At 39.8% G+C, this 19,059-nt stretch overlaps 1 protein-coding gene across 1 annotated transcript; it reads right to left on the bottom strand.

Annotated features, from left to right (window-relative positions):
• Positions 1-1,850: 1,850 nt before the first annotated feature.
• On the bottom strand, positions 1,851-9,041 carry nr4a2a (nuclear receptor subfamily 4, group A, member 2a). Its single transcript, XM_023277406.3, has 8 exons — positions 8,865-9,041; positions 8,245-8,346; positions 7,179-8,050; positions 6,562-6,691; positions 6,224-6,387; positions 5,655-5,857; positions 5,309-5,487; positions 1,851-5,201 (listed from the first exon to the last, which is right to left on the bottom strand). Exons 3-8 carry the CDS (start codon positions 8,046-8,048, stop codon positions 4,945-4,947), a joined length of 1,803 nt encoding a protein of 600 aa, XP_023133174.1. The 5' UTR covers positions 8,049-8,050; positions 8,245-8,346; positions 8,865-9,041; the 3' UTR covers positions 1,851-4,944.
• Positions 9,042-19,059: the final 10,018 nt, after the last annotated feature.

The following is a 19,059-nucleotide window of genomic DNA, read 5'->3' as shown; positions in this document are numbered from 1 at the left end:
TAATTGAGTCTTGGTACAAGCATCACATTAATGGATTTTACTGACCACACTTGAAACAATAATTTGATGGCATCCGTCAGAAATCAATGTGCAATAACAGAGCATACACAGCTGTTTAATATGAAGTAAATATTTATGAGTGATCTGACTAGACATCAAGTTCAGTCAATCTTCTTTGAAAGGATCTGTGCGAATGATTAACCTCATTTTACTGGTGCTGTCTGGGCTGGTAATGGCCATTAGAGCTAAGAAGGAGTGAGGCCTTTGATTTTTGGCTTCTCATCATTCACAGCTTGTCGCATCCCTTCATCCTTCATACATGGCTGCTGAATTGATTGTCTGTTTAGTCCTATGAATGATAAAGCTGCTCTGGGCCACAGGCTGAGAGGGACAGACACGGCTCACCTCCATCTATATGCAAGGTGGATTTCTTTTCCTGCCTCGCCACTCGGAAATCAGCTTTTTGCATTATTTATTGGACAATCATCAGCATTTCAATATGGTAAATCAAATAGTCACAGTAATATAACTATAGACATTCGTATCCAAAGGGCCATCACTCAGCTCATTATTCATTCATTTTGTTTAGCGCTATCGTCGGCAGGACTCATGAGATTCATAAGTTGTGTAATCAACATGTTTTACTGCGGACCCGCACTGCAAAATGCTTCACAGCCTGAGAAGAGGGAAAGGTAACATGAAAGAAAAGTGATGCAGAGTTTTAGTGATGACTGAAAGCAATGAGATGAAAGGCAGCAGTGTTATTGAAAAGATGCTGAGGAGAAACAAGGAATGTGAAGTTGTGGTGTTTAGTCATATGAATCTAGTTCAGGTCAATTGATGTTTTTTCCGAAGGTTTTCACACTTTACTTCAAAATAACTGTTAATGCCACACATAAAATAAATAAAAAAAGAAAATAACTGTAACGTACACTTGGCTTAATTTTATGAAAGTCAGAGAAAATAAGCGTGGTGTCCAAAAGTCGTCTGCTATGTCCTACACAGTAAATACACTGTGCAGATTCACACCAGCAGGCAGCTTGTAAGCATGTAGTGTGTGTAGTTTTGTACCATGTAGCACAGAAGAATCAACCATGTGTATTTGTGCATCTTTGTCATTATTCTTCCATATGTCCCACTCTGCTCTTTGCTGCCGTGGTTTTAAAATAACACGGCTCTGCTCTATATAATTATAACTCCAGTCGTGTGAGCACAAGTGAAGCTTCCTCCTCAGATGTCTGCTAAGTTCTCATGTGGTGCAAAAGGTGAACGATCAAGTGCTCCAACACCACAGGTATCAGAAGAGGCCATGATTTCTCCTCTCTGCTGTTAATGCACATGTTCCAGATTAAAACAGAAGACAAAATTACATATTACAAGTTTTTTTTAAATGTGAATGGTCACTAAAGCTCAATCCACCTCACACACGTGCATCTGTCATATTGCATCACAGAATTAGACAAAACTGCAGCTGTGCATTCAGCATTATCCATGATTATCTGAGTGTGTGGCACTGTGAGAAAAAAAGCAGCATTATGGAAAGCTGGGAGTTGTATAATTTGATGCCTTTCTCACTTTGCGGTCAAGCACTTAGCAGCAGATGTACAGGCTCTGTTCTCAGAAGTGGGCCACCTTCACCTGCTGGTTGTTGTTCTCTGTGCTGCAGCTGAGGACACAGCCAAACAACTGGAAAAATCTCTCTTGACTTTCCTCCATGCCAGCTTACGCTCGCACAGTTATGTCTAGCCTTCCACTGATGTCAAACGTGGGGAAGAAATTAGGCATTTTAATGAATTTCGACTCAAAAGTCCTCCAGCACATATAATCATGCACAAACACTGGCAGAAGCATTAGCTACATGTGTCATGTTTTATTGTACTGAGATAGACATGTTTAAAACCTAACTGTACTTAGAGTCAATAGAAGAAACTTGTGACATTGTAATGCACCCTTTCAACAGATCTGCTAAATGTCAGCAAACTGGTTCTGAACGTAATCCCAATTTGCCTTGGAATTAGCACTTTACAGTGACGATCTAATTATTTAGACACTTTATTGCCTGCTGCTAATATCTCTCAAAATAAGCTGTTCCCTTCATCTTGATCATGTGATAAATGTGGAATCACTGTGGATAAGTCCCAGACATGCCTCAGAGCCTGGCGTCACTTCTCTCCTCTGCTAGAGTAGAGAAAAGGCTTTGTGACAGCGGCCCTGCTGCACTGTTGTTCAGGCCAAATCACTGCCGTTTTCTCTGCGTTTCTGAATCACTTTTATTTCTGCTGTTACAGTCCACAGCGTACGCAGATGCGGTGCGCCGCGACAACTCAAAGACCCGAGCTGTGGTAACGGTAATCAGTAAATGGGATTAAGGGATGTACATTAGCACGTTTTACCTGTATAATTTAATTACTGGTGAAGTGGAAGTAGGTGCTGTGGAAGAAACCAGAAGCGCGCAACGGGACTCCCCGGGGAGTTTTTTTGTGTGTCTGTACTAACAGGCTTACTAGTCAACTAATAAAACGAACCAGGTTACTTTGCATTTCTATCATCCGCCGGCTTGGGTAAAAGGGGGAAAAAAACGTTCCTGTTTGTGCATCATTATATCATTCTTGTTCACTGAAACTTGAAAATTTCACAGACAACATTCAGCACTGTGACGCGAGATCTTTTGGAGAGCTGTGCCACCTGTGCGCAACCAGGTTTCACATTTCACAAAGCATGTGTAGGCTGCACACTGACTGCGTCTGCTTGTCATTGGTGATGCCAAGTTGCATGTAGTCGGCGTTTTACTGCCGGAAAACTGCTGACTTTCAACCGCTTCGGCTGTGATGTGACTCAGTCGGCAGGTAACGCAGGTTAACAGTGTGCGTTTAGGCAATAAAAGTAAAGTTAAATGAAGCGAGAGCGTAAAAAAAGATGATCTTGTATACAAAACTAAAGGTAATATAAAGGAGCACATTACTTTATTAATTCTGTGATCATTACGCAAAAAGTAAAGTCTACCGTTAAGTTTTATTATCATCCACGTCACATCAGCAAAGAGCATCCAGAGCAATAGATTGGAATATAAGATCCGATGCTTTTTTTTTTTTTAAATGATCCTTTAAGAAATTGTACTTTATGTTAAACTAAGATTCCTATATTAAATCCGTTGTGGTCTTTTATTTTATCAAATACAAAGAGACATTAGAAAATGGAAAGCGGTTGCATCAGGATGGACTAATAAGTCTTTTTTTTGTTTACATTAAGGAAATATTTTTAAAAGATAGACAAAAATGCAGGAGACCATGTTTAAGTGACTCTCCAAATTAAAAGTAATAATTTTGATGATTCATTTAGGCTACACGCGTAAGCAAGGCGGTTGGATTAGTCAAATTCTGAATCTGTGCGTTTATAAAGCAGAATAATTTTGAAGAGTCCAAACTTCAAAATAAAACATGAAACTGACTGCCGATTATTTATGAAATGTTCTTAGCCTTAAAATGCAACATCATAATTTACAATCCGTTGAACTAAACATCTCTACATCTTTTCATGTTTCCTTAAAAAAAGGCGAAACAGACATTATTGTTATTATTATTATGTTGTTGAAACGTTAGATTTTGCGCAAACAGGCCTGCGTGCGCAAAATCCTAACCGCCTCCTTGGGGAAATTAAATTAAGCTCGAATGAGAGAATAGCTTCTTTCTGTTGTGCCAGAGTGTCTCTCGTCGATTAGGAAGGTCTGAATTTGAAGGATGAATTAATTTCAGAGAAAGTGTTTAGCAAAGAATTGATTTAAAAGTTTTATTTGTAAACATTAAATATTTCTTTCTCTCTAAAGTTTTTTTTCCTTTTTTTTGGAATTCGGCACCAAATGCGTTACAGAACTTTTAAGTACATCATGATGCCAAAGAATGTAGGCCTATAATCACACACTCATGAAAACCTCTTCATATAAGATGGGATTTTTCATTTCCAAACGTGTTAAATCATAACTACCTAGACGTTTATAAGACATAAAACATAGACAACGTGCTCAGCATGAACTTGGATGGTTTGAAATCCTTTAAATTGCACCATGCTTAGTGTAGCTCTTGGCAATAGAAATAATAAATATATAGAAACGTTTATATTCAACAGCAACAATACTTACAGCACATACAAACAAGGAATGTCTGACAGTTTTACAAACACCATGGGTCCCTCATTTTCTATACAGATGAAATATTTTTCCACATATGCGTCATACATAAAAGGAGTGCCATAACTACGAATCTGTATCAAATCTAGCAGACTACATAGTGTCCGGTATATATTATATATAGACATCACCTCAGCAAGTGCCTATAAAAGAAAAGAAAAGAAGAAGGGAAAAAAGAAAACTAGAACATGCGTTGTCTTTTCTGGATACTTTTGGGATCCTGTCAGAAACACATAGGCACGAGTCAAAAAAGAAAAGAAAATTAAATCTTTTCATTATAACAAACTTTGTACACGTTATAAACCGATGCGTTGGAGGCATCACATAATCTATTATAATATACAGTGTGTGTGCGTGTGTTTATATTTATATATATGTATGTATATAAATGGAATATATTACATCTGAGTATGCTGAATCAGTAGAGCCGATGTTAAAGAAACTGTAAGTGATTGCAAGACCAGGTTAACTTTAGTTGGAGAGAAATTCCAAGTGTCTCATTAACTCGTTTGGCACTCAAAAAAAGAAAAGAAAAGAAAAAACAATTCAGGGAATTAAAAGGCCTACACAGCAAATCAAAGTTTTCTGCCTCCTCGTTATTGTTACTTTTTTCTTGAATCCTTTTACTCATCTGAATATGGTGTTCTAGTAGCCTACGGAGCTTGCAAATACTCAGAAATCATAGCGTGAAAAAAAATCTGTCAAGTCTGACTCAAACAGTCTTTTTGGAAGTTCTTTGAGGTTTCGCCTCTGAGTCAGACTCAGAAAGGTAGGGTGTCGAGGAAAAGTTTGTCAATTATTGCTGGCGGAGGGACTAGGTCTTCTAGCTTTAGGTAAAAGATACGCTGCAGACCTTGGGTACATAGTGTGCGCAGTTCGGGGAGCTTTCCCAAGAGTTTTGACAAGTAGTTGGGACGATTCAAACCACCGCCATTGAACGTCACTTGGTCTTTGAGACAGTTGACTATCTTGTTTTGGAGATCCTCGACTCTCTTGGGTTCCTTAAGCCCGTGTCGCTCTGAAAAACATAATTTAAAAAAAAGACAGAGAATTGATTTCAAACACTCCGTTTTGCATGTACTGTATAAGTCACAGTGTTTCCAAATGCGCAGCCCCTTTACGCACCTGTTACCATGGCCAGAGCTGCGATGCAGGAAAAAGCTGAGATGTCTATATTCATGCTCTGCAAGTTGGAAGAAAACTCCACGATAGCGTCCACCCACTCTCCAAATCCACGGACGCACTGTAGTCTGTGTAACACCACTCCATTACAAAAAATAAGTTTTCCTTCCACCGGGTTGGACCTGCAATTAATAACCAAATGCCATTAATTACGCTTGGCAATAAATGGGAATTTAAGAGCCTTCTAATTATTGGGCAGCTAATAAAGCCCAAAGCATTGAAGCTTGAAGGAGGGACTGATGATTATCTAAAGCCCAGGTTCTTTTGTTTAGCAATTACTCAGCCTCACCTGTACGCCAGCCGTAGGACAAAAAGTTCAAGGAAGGCGGATTCAAAGAGGAGATCTTGATCTTGCTTCGGTAGATCAGAAAAGCCAGGAATCTTCTCCGCCCAGCCTCGGATGATCTCCATGGAGCCCGTCAGGAGATCATAGAACTGCTGGATGTGCTGAGTGTTGTCGCCAGTCATTTGGTAGTCAGGGTTAGCCTGGAACTGGAATTTAATTTAAACAGCGCCTTAATGAGGTCCTTTAAAATATATAATCCGTGAAATTGCAAATGCCCATTTCCGAGAGAGAGAGAGACTTCTACTATTAAATTCATGCCTTCTTTTTTTCTTAAGTTCTGCATTTCAACGCAATTTACTGAAAATATGCCACAATAAAATCCCGACAAAGTTTGGAATTCGGCGATGCACCACAGAAAACTTTCAGGGTAATAAATTGTCACGTAAAGCACGACTGAATTATAAAGGCCGTCAGTCTTGTTCTGTCTGTTTTCTCTCAGAATGTAACTTTTTTTCTTCTTTTTAAATGTTCTGGGTGTGCGTTATAATCCAGGGGTTCCAGTATTTACTTACTCTTGAGTAGTCCAAAGCAGACATGGAGGGGTTGGAGTCCACATGGGCCCGAACGAGTGCGCTTATGAGGCTCACCGGCGGCGAGGGTGGGGAGGGTTCCTGGGGACTTTTGGGCTTGGATGGTAGGCGTCCTCTTCGACCTTTCAGATTATCCGTTCGGACAACTGCATTGGGAGAAATATTTGACACCTATGAGTCAATAACAGACACTCCTGCGGCTGTGCGTAAATGCTGAAATTTGGATAAATGCACTGTATTACGCACACCTTTTCTCAGTGCATCAGTGTGAAATTATAAACCACAGGTCTAAAATAAATCAATGCGTGGCCCAAACATACCTTCCCTCACCATCCCGACTACAAGGCACTTCTGGAAACGGCAGAACTGGCAACGATTTCTTCGGCGTTTGTCAACAGGACAGTTTTTATTTGCTAAACACACGTATTTTGCATTTTTCTGAACGGTGCGCTGGAAAAAGAGAAAAAAACATTTTGTCACTCTTTAGGCCTATTTCAAAGGCTATTTAATGCTCACACGTGTGTATATATACAACTGCTTGGTTACTGCAGAATATGAACAAGATGAAAACGATATAATATCAGCCTCATCTCGTGTTTGGTACTGTGCTGTATGAACCAGCAAGAGGGAATAGACCATCAGTAAATACACATTCGTGGTCTTTCACATTTTTCCTTGTCCCTTTGAGGACAGCTGTGTGTGGATAGCTATGACTGTCAGATATTTATTTTACGCGCGCACTGAAAGCTGTTCCTTAATTATATTTAGTGCAGCTCGTAGTGAAAATGCGATTCTAATAAGTGTTTTTATTATTATAATTTTAAAGAAAAAGAGCAGCATGTAACACATGGTGCAGCAAATAACAATCAAAACAGAGTCTAGCGTTCATGTAATAAACAGTAACACTTTTTCATGCTTGCTGTCATTATCAGCCCACCTTGAAAAATCCTTTGCAGCCCTCGCAGGTTCTCACTCCATAATGCTGGCAGGCTGCGTTGTCCCCACATACCGCACACAGACCCTCGTTTGACGGAGATCCTCGGGACGGGGGCGATGGCACTTGGCTGTCCACCAGCTGGTGCCCGTGGCTCAGCTGCAGGGAGTGAGGAAAGGCCAGACCAGCCTGTTTCCTGATGGCGCTGGGCACCGCGAAGCTCTGGCCGTCCAGGCCGCGGTGCGCACCCGGGTTGTCGTGGTTCATGGAGACGTGCAGCGGCCCGTCGAACCGCATCTGACAGCTGGAAACAGGAGTGCCGGGCGGGGACTGCTTGAAGGAGAAGAGCGAAAGCCTCGACACCGGGTTCTTGCGCTGGTCTATCATGTGGGACGTGGCCGCGACATAGTTCTGGTGGAAACTGTGGAGGGAGCCCGGGTCCTCCCACATGTGATTGGGCTGAACCTGGAAGTTTGGTGTAGTCGGGGCGTGAGGCGAGGAGGGTTTGAAGTACATAGGCCCAGAGTGAGCCATCATTTCTTCCGACGGAGGTGGCAGGTGGCTCTGCTGATGGTAGTTGTGCATCTGGACGTCCTCCACCTTGATAGAGGACTGCTCTCCAGAGTGGGGCATCTGATACAGACAGGGCGGTTTAACGTCGTAACTGGTGTTATAGTTGTCCATGAATGTACTGAAACTTGGGAGAGAAGTAGTGGCTGTGATCTCAGTGTTGGTCAAGTCCATGCTAAACTTAACAAACTCGGGTGTTAAGAAGTCGCAGCTGTATTCTCCTGCGGTGTGGTAGCTGTAGCTCTGGGAAGCAGGACTAGCTCCTTGAGGTGATGATCCATACTGAGCCTGAACGCAGGGCATGGCTGAAAACCAAACCGGTACAAACACATCAGGATTTCTGTGCAAATGTCTGTGTAAACTGAAAAGTTTTGCAGTTCAAGGTGAAGTTATAGTAAATGGACCAAGCAAAATTGTCTATTATTACTGTGTAACCTCAGAATAAAATAAAACAACAGCACATGTATTTTGTATTTGTGAATAATTTTTCATTTCCTACCTCAAGTCTTCTGACAGTTTCCCGTTGACACTTGAAATGGGTAATGTCAGGAGTTGTATGGGTGTCAGGATTGAAGAAAGCGACTCTGTTCTGGTTCTTCCCCTAATAAAACACACACCTTTGGCATTTACTAGATTATAAAATAACATAAAATCTAAAAATGACTACGAGATCCCAGGTGAAGTCGGAATCAACTTGCACAAATGCGCGCAAACTATAACCGATTTCTAATTATGCAGAGCGTCGTGAAAATTTCCATTAAAGTATTTAATGGATGTGAGCAGCATATATTCATATTCTATATTATTCTATATACAATTAAAAGCACAACTCTTGCTTTTCTTTGGTTGTTTTAAAGTGTCGGCTGGTTCGGTTTGAGCCGAGCAACTTTACGCACTTGACACAAGTGACAGTTTGCCGAAAAACCAAACAGCTGAAAACTGTGATTAAATGTCAGCCACAGCCACAGATCTGAACAGTCTGAGTCACACTCAGATTTTGTGTAAATTCCGTTTAACGGTGGAAAAAGACGAAAATGAAAAAGAATTAAAAGGCTCGGAGAACGCGGTGTAAGTCGAGCGCAGTCACAGATTATGTTGAATAGAAGGACTGAATCTTACCTCTTTCACATCAGGATCGTGGCTTTCATTCCATGCGATAAGCATGTAGGTGGTATTCATCAATTTTGGTAAAAGCTCCAGATCGTGAGCGTCGGTACCAACACTGCCAAGCAGGGAAACCGTGTGACTCCGCGCACTGACAGCGACACGAGCTTCGACTATCCAGTCTGGCCAATGTGGCTTTGTTTATGTGAGCTCTGGATACCATGGCCCACGTGTTTCACTCCACCACGTCATCGGCGTCGGCGCCGACGCGGACCAATCCGCTTGGGAACTTTCTCAAGCCCCAATTTTTCTGGCGAGTATGTTTGTCTTGTGGTATGTGTTCTGTGTTGCTTCCCAAATGGACATTAGCAGAGATGTAGTGGAGGGTAAACCCACCTAAACTCAGTTCAGACACCTTGGTGTTTGCTCAGGACTTACGTCATTGTTGTTTTAGGCTGACATTAGTATACCTGATATGATTTCAGTGTATCTGCTGCAAAGAAAATGATGCATGTTTATAATGGGAAGATGGTTTAATCACCTTCTTTTTTAAAGCACACAGGGTTGTTGTTGTTGTTTGCAAACTGAGATTATTGTTACTATCATGCATACAATAAACTTCTAGGCTGCAGCAGGACATGTTTCCCATCCTGCTGCTTTTTAAAGTGCAATTCGGCATCATGATGTACTTAAAACTTGCAATTTGAGTGCAATATTAAAACACATAGCCCTTAGCAGAAACACATTTATTGACTTGTATTGAAGTTTTTTATTGCCTGACTTTCTGCATTATTAAGATGAGTGTATATTGGCACATCTAGGCACAGTTATGTCACAATGAGGCTCAGCCAGACTCACTACGGTTATATGAAACAGGCCTAATGATGCAGGGGGTCAATATTATTCTTTGTTATCTTCTGACAGGATTTCTGTATTTCAATTGTGTTCCAAATTTAGACCTCAGATTGGGTGGGGTCTGCCTATTCATAGCATGGCTGGTGTATGTGAGCTGCTGCAGGAGGAAAAGGGGGATAATTAGTGGGCCTGTAGCCAGTTGTCATGGGGGACCCAATTTAGTCCCCAGAGAGGGAAACGTGATAGGAGCAGGCAGAATGGAGAGTGACGCAGAAAACGCTCAAGTTGACGCAGTCGCCAAAATAATCTTGTGGGCTTATTGTTCTGCAGCGATAGAATAACTGATCTCAGTGTAATCTTACACCAACACCTTGTAGCCAATCGAGTTGGCCTAAATCTTTGTAGATTCGTACGGGCAGGGAGGCCAGGAGAGAGCAGAGAAGAAAGTGCATGCGTAGAGATGTGGCCCGCACATGCCACAGTCAGCATTACATAGCACACAGCATCATATGTTATTGCTGCTGGACTGATGCTTTATTATACGAACCACAGAGCAGCCATCAGTCTTGAAGCAGAGCACTCACTGCACACAAGAACACACTGTGCAAGGAGGGGGAGCACAAAACTGTATATCATGGTTGCTCTCACCTCTAGAGGACACTATTGTTCACCAGCCATACATCAACCAAGCAGTTCCTGTTTCTTACAATTAACCTTTTAATTAACCTAACCCCATTAAGGCAGTGTGGTCACGCCCAGTCGTTTTCAGGTGGGCCATATGACAGGATTTGTAAATTACAAAGCTCTCACCTGCACCGTGGGCATTCAGAAGCAAAATAAGGTAGGAAAAGTTCTTGTAGATTGAGAGAAATTTTCAGTCTAGACCGTCTTCATGTTAACATGTTGGCTGATTATTAATCTACTTCTAGTCGGTCAGCCTTTACTGAAATCCACTGACTAAACAACTGTATTTATGCACAACATGTGACCCAAGTTTACTGAACGACATCAAACTCTTTTGCCTAAAGAACACCCGTGATTCTGCGTGGTCACGTTGTGCATCCATTTGCTATTTAGAATAAAAATGAAAACACAATTAGCAGTTTAATTGGCCGTTTTACTGAAGAATAATTAACTTCCCATTTATATGCGCAATTAATTGACAGTCATTTGAAAGTGAGGAGTTCGCTTTAATCACACAGAAGTTGTTTCCTGAGATTATATTTGTAACTTTGTTGGAAGAAATGTCCACTGACATTACAGATTTACAAATTGTTGTGGGTGTGTGTGTGTGTGTGTGTTTGCAGAGAGCCTGTGTGTGTGAGCGAGCGAGAGAGAGAGAGATGCATCTTTTTCATTGGCTTAAAGACTGTCGGAGCTCTCACTTATTAATTTCTCTCTGGGTGCAACCTGAAAATCTCTCGGAGATGCGCTTTATTAGTGGATGAGACACTCTCCTCATCTCAAGGTCAAAGGATGGAGCTGAGTTAGAGGCAGGCCAGCGGCTGTCTGCTCCCTGAGGGGTCGACCCACAGTGAGAGAGCAGGAAAATGAGCAGTGATCACCACTTGATGCACTGATGTCCATCTTCAGCTGTTTTCTAATGTGGCTCCACGTGGGTGGTTATAGCAAACGGGCAAAAATACTTCCAGGTATTCTAGGTAGGTTTTGTCATCGCAGTACTATTTACATCAGCACTATATTCTAATATAGTGCTGATTCAAGTCTCAAGTTACGAAGTGAGCAAGGACAGGTGAAAGGTAGTGTAGTGATGTATGTGGTGGGTGAAACATTGAAAGATATTTATTTGCAGTATCCAAAAAAAACATCAAATACAACAGGTAACATTTAACAGTTACCATTCGAGATTTTTCTCCACATATAATCTGTACAGGGCATGAGGCCTTTCCAGTTCAACTTGGCCAATCAGGTCAGTAGTCTCAAAGTTGACAAAGATAACTGCAAATACACATCCATCCATCCATCCATCCATCCATCCATCCATCCATCCATCCATCCATCCATCCATCCATCCATTATGGCTAATTTAGAATCACCAGTTATTCTACACAGATTCAATCCCCTCTAGCTCTGAGTGACTAGTGTTAACCACCAGCACTGTGCCAACCCCACAAATGCACATGATTCTCTCAAAATTCTTCCAACAACAACACCTCAGTTCATAGTCCTCAATACTGGATATTCAAAATAAACTAAATATCTGTGGTTTCCTCAGTATTCATCGTGATTTAATTCATCATGCATCAACTGTCTAACAAAATTTGAGATCCAACGATCACATAAATACCATATGAAAGTGTGGCTTTTGAAGCTCCCTCCTCTTTAGGCTTCAGCACATGGTAGCTTCTACAAGAAACAAACTCTGACAGATGATGGCTTTTAGAACTTTATGTCCTTTTAATACATGGTGTGTTTTAATCAAATTGATTTAACTTAATTTTATTTTCAGGGGCAATTCTGTCTGTAGCCACTGGAGTTATAAGATTAAATAAAATGAACAAAAACAACAAAATAGTGAGAGATTAATGTCTCCCTTTCTTTACAGAAAGGCTTGAGTAGTCATGGAGGGAGCAAGTGTCTCCTAACAAGATCTAAATATGATATAAAATATTGAATTAAATTGGAATCTGGACTTACAGGCCTGTGGTGCAGTTAATTTCACATGTGGTGTAGCTACAGTTGGCACATTCTAGCTTTTAAAAGTTTAATCTGATTAACTGTGTAGCCTATTCTGTGTATTTTATATTGAACATACAGTATATAGTACTTTACAGTCTCATTGCTACAATGAGTTTATGATCATGTATGAATGGATGTAGTCATTTTCAGTGATGAAATAAGATTCCTGAGTAAAAGTAACATATAGCACAGTGAAAAATATACACTAGTCTTCTACATCTGCCAGTACTGATAGAAAACTGAAAAAATCTTAGAGTAAAGCACAGAACCTGTACTTAAGTCGGCTGCTGTGGTGAAATTTTGCCTTGCACCCTTAATTCGAGTATTGTAATGTTACTTTTTCTTCCACATTAGGGCCCATTGAAGAGGAAAACATGTAAATATATTCTGCTCTCAAAATATGATAATTTGTTCAAGTTCAAAGAGCAAAATAGTGTAAAAAAGTCATAAAATTAGCTTCACTTGGTCCAATTACAAAGTCAATATACTGCTCACATGCTTATGAATAAGCAGTAATGCATCAGTATAAGATAACATAAATCCAATTGGCACCAGTTGGCTGAATAATGAGTTCTTGTACTTTTGATACTAAGTATGGTTTGCTTAAAATACTTTTAGCCTAATAATTGATTGATATTTGTGATGAACTATTTATTCATTGTTTTTGGGTTTGTTTGTTTTTTGGTTTGTATTGCATACAAATTTGAATATGTCTGCTACTATTGGTAATATGTAAATAGCACTCTGATGTTGTAGGTGCTGATGGTTGTGAAATAAATCTGCCTGCTTTAATGTTCGGTTAAGCATCAAGAATTTCTTAATAGTTGTAAATATACAACCTGTATATACCTGTATACCATTTTGACAAAATTGTAATTGAGCACAGTATTCACCAAAAAACTGAATAGACTTAAGAAAATTGAGAAAATGTGTTTTACCAAAGATATTTCCACTATTTTAAATTCTTAATCATTGATCGATTTACTTCTTTACATTAACTTCTCCTGTTTTTTTTTAAACTGGATGAAAATTAGAAAGAAGTTGCCCCATTCTCCTCAAACTGAAGTCAAGGCAGTTTGCAAAATCTGCCGTCGCTTCCACAAACCTCATTTCATCTCTAAGCATCGGCAGGTATCAAACTTTCTGAGAATTGAACAGCCCGACCCTGAAGGCATCCCTTTGCTCAGTGTCTTCTTTCCATTTCTAGATTCCCACTTTACAAGCTTAAATGTCTACTTAATATGCTTTAATGCCTGCTCTTTAGAGCCAGGGAGCACTTCATCACTTTTATACACCTTTATATAACACACTGTTAACTAGCAATGCCTTATGGAACAGCTTGTCTTGCAGCTGGAAGGCGCCTCCATGGCATGATGGAGGTACCTGTTCACCATTCACAATGAGACAGTAAAATGGGAATAGAGGCCTCTGCATACTGCTGCTGTCTATATCAGTCAACGATGAATATTCATGAATCACAGTGTCATGACATGCTCTGTAATTGGCAGCAACATTAGTAATGACACTGCTGGTATCAAGTCCCTGCATATTCATGTGGTGGGGCAATATTTCCTCGTGGTGCTGTTTTTTTCTCTCTTCCTGAAAGTGAAAATGTATTCTGAAGCTGCAGGTGTCCCTGGTTCCACAATCAATTGCTGGCTGGATTGTGCCCCAGTGAAAATCAGACAAACCATTAGTTTCTTTGTCAATTTCTTTGATTAATAATATTTCTGAATTATGAAAGGTTGAGAGGACTAAACAGTGTAAAGCGGATCTCTTTGTAATAGTTATGAATGTAGACCTTAAGGACTCCTATATACCATGTCAGTGCTACTGGCTTTTAGGCTTTTAAAAGATCATGGATAAAATTCATTGATTACTTTTGCATAAAAAGTTACTAATCTAGATTATTTAAATGTATTAGATGAAGATTACACTCGTGCTCTCTGATTCATGCGTTTTCATCCATGTGGTTTGAGGTTTGATTAGATTTTACAGTTTGCAAAGACACAGTCTTGGTTTCAGTGAGGTTTTACTCTGATAGTTGCCGCAGTGTGGCAGATTTCTTTTTGTACTGGAATTTGCTGCAATTCCATTTCGGCCCCAGTAAAGTGTCCTAGAATGGATAATGAGGGAATTGGATAAAGCTTTGCCTAAGCTGCAAGGCTTTCTCCTCTAAGCAGCTGGAGTGGAGGATTTTTCTTCTCATGGGTTCAGTTTGCCATGAAGAATCCAAACTGTGGTGTGAGGAGGCAGACCTGGTTCTAGACCAATAGAAGAGGCAGCACCATGTTTCCAGTGGTGGAAGAAGTATTCAGATCCTTGGCAGATCCTCCCTAAAAGTAGAAATATCAACATCACCATGAAAAAATATTAATTCCAAGTAAAAGTCCTGCATTTGTATCTACATCATGAGAAAAGCGTACTTGAAATTAAAGTCTTCATTGCAATGCAGTAAAATGCCTGTTGTGACTAACATATCATATTATTAGAATGCTTAAACGCATGCATCAGAGTATAAATATAAAGCTACATTTTAATCTTGTAGCCTGAGATAGAGCCAGTTTTAACTACTTCACATACAGTTATCTCAGTCACATGCCAAATCAAAGGGCTCATGAGGTAGGAAGAGAAGAGACAAAACAAAGGAAAAGCAAAGTTCTGGTGTATTAATATATTGTTTTAGCTATTCTCTTATTTTTGCTTGTTTGAGATGCATTTTATGAGTTGACCTCATTTGACATTCGATAGTTATTTAAGTGAAACTATCTGAGAATTGTAGATGGGATATGTCTCTTTTGTGTTAGCTGGTAGAACAAACAACCACTCCTAGCCATCTGAAACATGACAAGAAGCACCATGCAGGTAATTTGCCATAATTCAAGAAGGTTGGGAACTGCTGCTTTAATGTTTAAATTGTGCATTGTGTCTTCTAAGCTTTTCAAGTCCAGTTGTATATAAAACCCTAATCTGATTAGGAATGAAAAAGAGCAACAGCAGTACAATAAATATAGCAGAGAAGACAGTACATTTCCCCTCTGTTTTTAAGTACAGCGCTTCAGTAAATACATTTTCCACAGTCATATGTTGCCTATATAAAGGCCTGCAAACTTTGGGCAAACTAGGAAAAGATACAATCTATAAATTTTGCGTGCAGTTTTACTGCCACACCAGGCCAGCTGTATGCTGTTTGTTTCAGCAATGGATTACTTATACTGCAATGTTGGCTGTTGTATTTTTCTCTTTTTGCTGTTGATCACCAGCTGAGCTGTATCTGGGCATTACAGGAGGAGGCATGCCGTTCCACAAGGCAGTAATGGGCACTGCTGTCAATGCTAGGAGGAGGCTTGTTTGTATTTTATGGCCTCACTCGACTGACAGAATACAAGAGAAAACAGGTGCGATTCAGTGTGCTGCATCGTGAGTGAAGACTTATTCAATTTAATGAGAAAGACACAGATTGCATTTGTTACATAAAATTTCCAAAGTGGGCTAATATTGGATAAAGACGGTACTTATAGCACAATTTCAGTCTGCAGTGTAGCTTAGACTATAAATGAGTTAAATGAAAAGAACCTAATTACAGACTATAAGTTGCTTTTCATCCAGTTCGCTGTTACCTTTTATGTGTTATTTCTTGCAAATAGTAGACTATATGGCACCTCTGTAAAGCGTGGTACCTCACAGTTGCAGCAAACTTAAGAATGGATGGCATTTGTCTTCTTCTGCTTTGCTTATTTTAGATAATCCACTTCCATCATCTTCTTTATTAGTCTTGCAATTAGTCAAGTTTGCTTGTTAACATGTCTCCGTGCCGTCCGTCTGCTTGCCACATGCAGATTTTGTGATTAATCTACAAAGACAATATTTTGAAATGTTATTGGGAGTGGAATATAAATAAGCATGTGATGTATTGTTTTTTATTGCTTGATGCTGTCTGACAGCTTTGTCACAGAAAATACATGGCGTCTTTTTCCTAAATCCATCACGAGGAGTATAAAGACATATGCATAATAATGAAACACATTTATTAATGTGTACTGTCCCCTGGAGTCATATGACAATGAAATGGATGACTGGTTTTCTTTTGCATGGATGCTGTAGGCCGGAGTATCGCATGTGAAGGTGGCTGAACAGGTAGAAATGCTCTACAGAGACAGAAGAAGCCCCCATCCACAAAAGTTTGATGGATCTAATGAAAAAGAGAATAAAACTTGAGTTCTGTAGTGGTCATCCAAGCTGCAGGCTGTTTCTGACACCTCAGCTGCTGACTACAATCTCATACTCACCAACTCTTCTTTTGATTTACACTTCAGATTTAGTCAGTTTACATAGAGATTGTGAATGTACTGCAGCAAATATTTCTCCGTGCCTCGTAAAAATAAGTTTGGTGATAGTTTATGTAGGGATTTGAATCCACAGCATTAATCAATGTATAATCAAGTGGTTGGTTATATGATTTAAGCACAGCAGACCTTTATACTGTGTTGATTTTAACCAAAGTTCACAGGTTTTGGGATGCAATATTAACTCTGTCACAGAACATCGTCCTAATCTATCCTGGCTTGTCATAGACTCATGTGTTTTGCCTGGAAGACATTGAGCATCACAGAAGTCTTTGTCATGGTTTCCTATTGCTAGCTAAACCCTGACCATTGTCCGAATATTTATCTCTTTGGGTATTAAATAGTAATCGGATACTACAGCTGACCCACAATGCATTTTCTTACATGCATGTAAACAGTACAAGTTTTTGCTGTATTTTGTAGCTTGTAGAGCCATGATTCACTCTAACGCCTTGACACTGCATTTCAGATGTACAGCAAGGTTCTTGAAAATCTATGTAGCACTCAGCAACAACTAGGATTCAGCAATGCAATGTTTTTTTCCTCAATGCACTGCAGAGCATATACATTGGATTTATTTTAATAACTTTGATATACTTGAAGTGTGTATTACCTAGGAAAATGGTACAGGATTGGGACTTGGTATTTGCAGATACTAAATATTAAATGACTGATTGGATCAGGGACAAAAAAACACGATCAGGACATCTCTATTTCTAGATTTTACTTACTGTTAACAGAACCCAACAAAAACCCATGACCGGTGATGAAATAAGCCTCATAAGCATAGACCTTTATCCACAGCAGACCTTTTGACTTGTCACATTAGGGAAAGAACACGTATGTTATAGTAGCTCAGTTTCATTAAGTGTTGCAGTAAACCAGGACAGCGAACCAGCCTGCACAAAAGCAGGGTCTCCCAAAAATGGAATGTAGTCATCAGTAATACACCTGTGCCTTTTTCAACTTTGACAAGTCAGATTTCTGCCATGAAACACAGGAATGAGCCACACAGATGCCGTGGATGGCATGTTCCTTTGTCATAGTAGATACAGGTACTGCAGATATTTTTTGATCAGTCCCATACACTTGCCCTACAGTGTGTAACAATCCACAGCTGTTTGAGTCACTTTGCTGAAGAAAAAAAAATAGCTGATTTTGACAGTAACTTTTCATTTGTAGTCAGTTTGTAATCTGATCATCTTTCTAAATAGAAACTAACAGAATTTTAGACAAGTGCCACAGACATGGTTAGAGAGTCAAAAAACACTAAGAGGTAAACAATGCGTTTTAGTTTTGGTCTTTTCATGGGATTATTAAACAGTAAGAAATATTCAGTTTTAACTCCAACTTACCCTACAAGTAAAGGGTTGTCCCCAGCATTTTATGGTCTGTGTGCTTTACTAAAACATCTAGTTGTCTTCCATTGTAAAAGGAGTGTACTTTGATTGCATTATCCAAAGAACTAATACAGCCCAGATTTTCCTACACACTAGTGCTATCATTTTTGGGAGCAGCTTTCTGAAAAGATTTTTCATGCCTGGCTCTTGTTCAACCCCTGTTTGCAACTGCAAATGGGTATACTCCATCCTGATGTTGCATAACCTCCTTGCCATTGTGGTGGAGTTGCTTCCAAAGCTGCGTCTCTGGGGTTTCATCTGTAAGACGCTTCACACGTCTGCCATGTAGTCTGGAGCAGTCTTGTGTTTGAACTGGGAGGATTTCTTCCCCTTAACATGTACACGGGCTTTAGTCCAATCACAAAAAACATAAATGATAACTGTTTTGTTCTCTTCCAGTGAGGGAAAACATCCTCAAGTGGTTACCATTACATACCAAATCAATTATCTATGCCGCTAGTTAGAGGCTTCTTAAATGTGCTTTGCCCCTTTATTTACTCTGGTTGTTTATTGGCGGTGTAGAGGGGGTTTTCAAACCCTTTCTTCTAATCCTCAGTCATTCTTCCTTTTTTCTTTTCAAAACTGGGATTTACAGACCATCTGGGACTGCAAAGAAGCTTCTGATGGGCAAAGTAGAGACCGATTTCACTGTTAAAAAGGCTATGAAAGTCATATGATTTCCCTCAATTACATCTGTTAAAAATGTGCAGAAGAAAATGGATGTTTTCTTTTCCAGCTTGGCTGCTTTAAATGTGGTCTCAGAACATGCAGTTCCTTTTTGCAGTTCGTGCTGTCACACTGGTAGAAATGATTGTTGTTTATAACCAATGGAATATGTATGGCCTCACAATATTGTTCCCGTCATGAATATTACAGTGGAAAGTTGTGCATATGTGAATAGCATCTTGA

The sequence above is a fragment of the Amphiprion ocellaris genome, chromosome 11, assembly GCF_022539595.1.
Source record: "Amphiprion ocellaris isolate individual 3 ecotype Okinawa chromosome 11, ASM2253959v1, whole genome shotgun sequence".
Lineage (NCBI taxonomy): Eukaryota > Metazoa > Chordata > Actinopteri > Pomacentridae > Amphiprion > Amphiprion ocellaris.
This window is presented reverse-complemented; position numbering and strand designations above follow the sequence as displayed.

What these genes read in the sequence shown, in the direction of transcription:
- nr4a2a (XM_023277406.3), bottom strand. Translation starts at nt 8,048, where the DNA reads ATGCCCTGCGTTCAGGCTCAGTATGGATCATCACCTCAAGGAGCTAGT. An exon ending in AGTCGGGATGGTGAGGGAAG is followed by an intron (nt 6,388 to 6,561) that starts GTATGTTTGGGC and finishes CTCCCAATGCAG; the next exon opens with TTGTCCGAACGGATAATCTG. An exon ending in AGCTCTGGCCATGGTAACAG is followed by an intron (nt 5,202 to 5,308) that starts GTGCGTAAAGGG and finishes TATGTTTTTCAG; the next exon opens with AGCGACACGGGCTTAAGGAA.